This window comes from Camelus ferus, chromosome 31 (assembly GCF_009834535.1).
Source record: "Camelus ferus isolate YT-003-E chromosome 31, BCGSAC_Cfer_1.0, whole genome shotgun sequence".
NCBI lineage: Eukaryota > Metazoa > Chordata > Mammalia > Artiodactyla > Camelidae > Camelus > Camelus ferus.
The window spans coordinates 8,706,137-8,711,312 of NC_045726.1; the positions used below are offsets into that span (position 1 = coordinate 8,706,137).

The 5,176-nt window shown below is 50.8% G+C and overlaps 1 protein-coding gene across 1 annotated transcript; it reads left to right on the forward strand.

The window, feature by feature from the left end:
* Window positions 1–2,311: 2,311 nt before the first annotated feature.
* On the forward strand, window positions 2,312–4,901 carry LOC116660732 (serine protease 55-like). The gene is made up of 4 exons (XM_032470838.1): window positions 2,312–2,331; window positions 3,047–3,306; window positions 4,296–4,438; window positions 4,605–4,901. Exons 1-4 carry the CDS (start codon window positions 2,312–2,314, stop codon window positions 4,899–4,901), a joined length of 720 nt encoding a protein of 239 aa, XP_032326729.1.
* Window positions 4,902–5,176: the final 275 nt, after the last annotated feature.

Consider the following 5,176-nt stretch of genomic DNA (forward strand, 5'->3'; position numbering starts at 1 on the left):
TGGAGGCAGAGAAGTGACATTTCATAGCAGACCCTTGAGAGGAAGAGCTGTATGGAGCACAGGGGATGTCAGGGGACTCAAGGAGAAGCACCTAGAAGGAGCCAGAAGGAATCTAATCTCTTGACTTGAAATGCCTCCCCACTGGCCGTGTCCCAAGTCAGCCCTCATCACCTCTCTCCTGGCCTCTCCCACTGCAGCGCACATGCCTGGGGAAAACCATGCAGCCGCAGGAGAGCAAGGTCCGACAGTCAGGGTCCGCACAGCTGCCAGTGAACTTAGAGTTGTCCTCAGCCCATGCTGCCTGCCCTGGCCCCCATCATTTCATGTGTGCCTGCAACCAGCCCCTACCACTACATAAGCGCCGGAAGCAGGGCCCCACGGCTGAGTGCATGCACACCACCAGCTCTGGCCACCAGCTCTGCCCTGGTCCCTACTCACTGGACCTAGAGATGCTGCTGAGGACCCTAAAAGCCCTTGCAGCCACTGCAGATGCCCCCCCACCACGTGCTTGCCAGGGACCACACAGTTATGAATGCTGTGGCTTTCAGTGGTCTGAGCTGAAGAGACATCATGCCCATACACTTGACCCTCCGCACTAGCAGATCAGGGTCACAGCCCAGTCCAGCATGCTCCCACCTGCACACAAAAGGCTTCCCTTCCTGAAGTCAGGTCCATAAAATCTGAAAGAGGTGACTGTTTCTTCAAACGTGCGGACGCCTGCGTTAGGCTACTGGACAATGAATAGTCAGGGAAACATGACTCCACTGGAGAAATATGGTAAACCTCCAGTACCTGGCCCCACAGAACGGGGCATCTGTACATTTCCCCAAAACGGTTTCAAAATAATTGTTCTAAAGATGCTCAGAGAGCTACAAGAGAGCAGATAAAGGATTTAGCAACATCAGGAAAACCATACAAGAGCAAAATGAGAAGTTCAACAAAGAGAAAACGTAAAGAACCAAAACAGAAATTTTGGAGCTGAAGAACGAGTCAGTGAACTCAAAGACAGAGCAACTGAAATGATCTAATTAGAGAAGCAAAAAGAAAAGATGAATCAAAAGTAATGAATAAAGCCTGTGGGACTTAACGGGACATCGTGAAGAGATACAACGTACACATCACTGGAGTCCCAGAGGGAGCGATTAGGAGAAAGGGGTAGAAAGCTTTAGAAGGTCCCAAACATGGGGAAAGATTGTCCATCTAAGTCCATGAAGCTAATAGGTCACTGCAAAATTTCAGTCCAAGGTGATCTTCTTCAAAACACATTGCAATGAAACTGCCTAAAATCAAAGGTAGAATTTTAAAAGCAGCAAGAGAAAAAAAATTTTCTCTCCTAAAAGAGTATCCCCATAAATCTAACAGCAGATTTCTCAGCAGAGACCTTGCAAGCCAGGAGAGAATGAGATGATATATTCGAAAGGCATCTACTGCACGCAGACCTGTAAAACCATCACTCAAATAAAGCCTGTGTATGCTACAGCCACCTGGTGGCCATCTCTCTATCTTTGATCAGCCCCCAAATCCTCCAGACCCCCTAAACCTCGCCACTGCATCTGTGCCAACACAGACCTGGACACCCAGGCTTTGCGTCCCCTCACTGACTAGCAGGCTCTCGGCACCTAAGCTCCCTCCACACACTGGCCCCCCAGTCATCAGCTCGCTTGCCTTGGGAAGGGGGTTTTCCAGCCTCAGCCCAGCTATACGCAAGAGGAGCGTTTCCTGCAATGCGGACTAGCAAGTTTCTGCCTTCCCTTGGGCGGCAGACACGTTCTCCAGTGAGCTCTGAACCCCAGCCTTGGGGAGGGACTCTCCTGCCAAGTTTGGTCCTTCCATTCTTCCCTAACCCGGAGATATTCCTGGAGTCCTCTTGACCCTTTATAGTTACTCCTCTGTTATATTAAACTCCCCTGTTCAAGTCCTGCATGGTTTCTGTTTCCTGAATGGACCCTGCATATCTTTGGCCCTTCTCCGTTGCCACCCCAACCCCTCTACAGCTTCTGATTGATCGCCGCCCTGACTCCTCCAGCTCTCATAGGTCTTTTTGAATGGGAGGGACAGACTCTAAAGGAGGTACGTACGCTTTGCTGGTGTTGTCTCCGATCTGTCCCCTCTGCACCTGCTCACTTCACTCAGCTCCATCACCAGTCTCAGCTGGGAAGATGCTAGGAATACGGTATAAGAAGGACACCTCAGTGCTTCTCATGTACAAACAGCTCTTTCTGTTCTCTTTCAGATGACGTTCCATGTGGCTACAGACCCCAGTTTTCAAACTCATCGCTGTTACAAATTCACGAACTGTTTGAAGTTCAGGATGGCGAGTTCCCATGGCAAGTGAGTATCCAGATCTCACAGAAACACCTCTGTGGAGGCTCAATCATACATCGGTGGTGGGTTCTGACAGCTGCACACTGCTTCCCAAGAACCCTGTAAGTTTCTGCGGTGTTGTCTTAATTTATACCAGGTCTCTGCAGCATATTGTCTGGGCTGGGTAGCTTAATGGGTTTGTGTACAAGGCTTGTGAAGCCATGGGCTCTTCAGCCAGTTTGCTCCCATTGGCTTTGTACCAAAAAATGTCTGCTCTACACCTATTCTCTCCTCTTTAGTAAACCGTATCTAAAGGTTGGGTGCTAGTTGTGGCTACGCAGCCAGTACTGGAAAATCAGCACAAGGCTTCTCTTTTCCTGCCCACCATCTGTGTAGACAACAAGCTGTATCCATTCATTGTACATACACAGGCTGCTATGTGCTGTTCTAAGTGAGGGTGATGTGGTGGTCGACAAGGCAGTCAAGCTCCCTGTGGTCAAGGAACTCGCATTCTATTCTCCTGGATGGATTCCTTCCACTTACTTGGAGGGGATGAGACAGTCCCCTTGGGTTGATAGTCACCAGCCTGAGTTGAGACCCCTGATTCCTGCCCCTCTCATCTCCAGCCACTGTTTTTGCACTTCTCAGTGTTCAGTTGTACACTCTGCTGATTACAAATGTGTCTGTAAACAAGAAATGCAACATATTATTATAGTTTGGAGTTATTATATTCATTCTTTAGACTAGAAATGACATTGGAAAATGTCACTGTGGTCATGGGATCCAGAACATTCAACGATGTCCACCTGGAGAGAAAGCAAGTGCAGAAAATAATTATTCACAAAGATTACAAGCCACCCCGCCTGGACAGTGACCTCTCCCTGCTCCTGCTCGCCACGCCAATACAATTTACGAACTTCAAAATGCCCATCTGCCTGCAGAGGAAGGAGAGGGTCTGGGACCGCTGTTGGATGACAGAATGGGTGACGCCTCCTGCATACGGTAGGTGCCTTCCCTTCAGAACCCATAGCAAGCCCGCGTGTGGGTCCCACTGGGCCTGACAGCGTGATGCTCCGGAAGACTCAGGTCTGAGCTTTGGCCTCTCCACCCTAGCTCTGTGATTTTGAGCTGGCTCCTTCACCTTCCTTGCCCGCACTTTTCCCCATCTGTAGAATGACAGTAATGCTGCCCTCAGATAAGTTCTGTGGATTAAATTAAGTGAGATTATACATGCAAGGTCCCTAGTAGAAGCCTGGAACATAGAAGACTCTCAAAACATGAGAGTGATGATCATTTTTCTGAAGCCCAGAAGCAGTGTAGAAAACCAGTTCGGATTCTTCTGTCCTGGGCTGTTTTACAGTCGCGTCTCCCCAGCTGTTCATCATCCAATGAAGCTCATGCAGGCCACCATCCTGAAATAACGCTGAGACAGATGGTCCTCAACCAAGCACAGTCATCAACTGCTCTCCTTTCCCAAGGCACCAGGCTGGCCAGACAGGGGTGGCGGGGGTGGGATGGGGAGAAGGCCAGAAGGTCCTCTAGGCTCAAGCTTGTTTCCTTCCCGCAAGATGTGCCATTTTCCTGGTTTCTCCACTGACCTGGCAGAGACGGGTTCAGAAGTGAGGCTGTTCTGAACCTCTGCACAGGGACAAATCATGGCTGTGAAGAGACGGCGGGGTCACGGAGAAGGCTCATTCCAGCTTCACCTGGCGGGGGTTGGGGTGGGGGTTGGTAAGTTGCTCCCGGAGGGAGTGAGATCCCAAAGGGGACCTGTATAAGCGGAGGTGAAGGAACCGCTTACTGGAAATACCAGAGGGGAGACTGAGCTGGGCATGGCAGGAGGTCCCCTCTGTGGCCTTCCGTCCCTGGGAGTCCGTGGTTTGCAGAGTGTTCACATGCTTCTGGCGCCTTGGCCCTGATCATTTGCGGGCCCATCCCTCTCAGTGGTTGGAGCAGTGTTCATTCTCATACTAGCTTCCTCACTTTGCCAGACCAATACGGCCACTTAAACACATACCTGCAGAAGCTGAGAGTGATGCAGATTAACCGCAGAGAATGCAGCCAGAGGGTGGACCAGCTCTCCAGGAGCATGCTTTGTGCGTGGAAAGAACCCGGCACCAAAGGCAATTGCCAGGTACTCAGCCCCTGTCTCGGTCCCATCCTCTATGGCCCCGCCCCTTCCCAGGTTCCCAGGGGGGAAGCCCCTAGCCCACACCACTAGGACCCTCTGACTCTGCCTTCTAGTTAGAGGCACTTTGATTGCTTTGCGGACTGTGCCCTCTGCCTTTTCTCATTCTCAGGGAGACAGTGGGGCACCTATGGTCTGTACCATCCATGGAAACCAGAGGCTCTTCCAAGTGGGTGTCTTCAGTTGGGGCGTAAGATCAGGCTTCAGGGGGAGGCCTGGGATGTTTGTGTCTGTGGCTCAATTTCTTCCATGGATCCGGGAAGAGACAGAAAAGGCGGGGAAAGTCTACACCACCTCGGGATCCCAGAGCAGACCCCTGCCCCGTGCCCTGCAGTGCCCCTTGTTGTTAGGCTTGGGGTCTCAGATGCTGCTGACCACCATGGCTACTGGTGATAAATCAAGGCACTGAACTTCAGACCCACACTTTCTTCTTCTCCTTCTCCCTTCTCTCCTCCCATCCTTACACAAGCATACATGCAGCATCTACTATAGGTTAGTCCCTATGCCTGACCCTGGAAGATGGACGTAGACTCAACTCTCCCACATTCTCACAGTCTAAAGAAGGAAGATCAAACGGCACTAAAAAGAGATACAAGCGGTGCATGGAGGGTGGGGCTGAAATAATCTGCATTCTGCAGCAGAGAAATACTGTTTGTAAAACAATTCTTGCTGTGCCACAGAGTT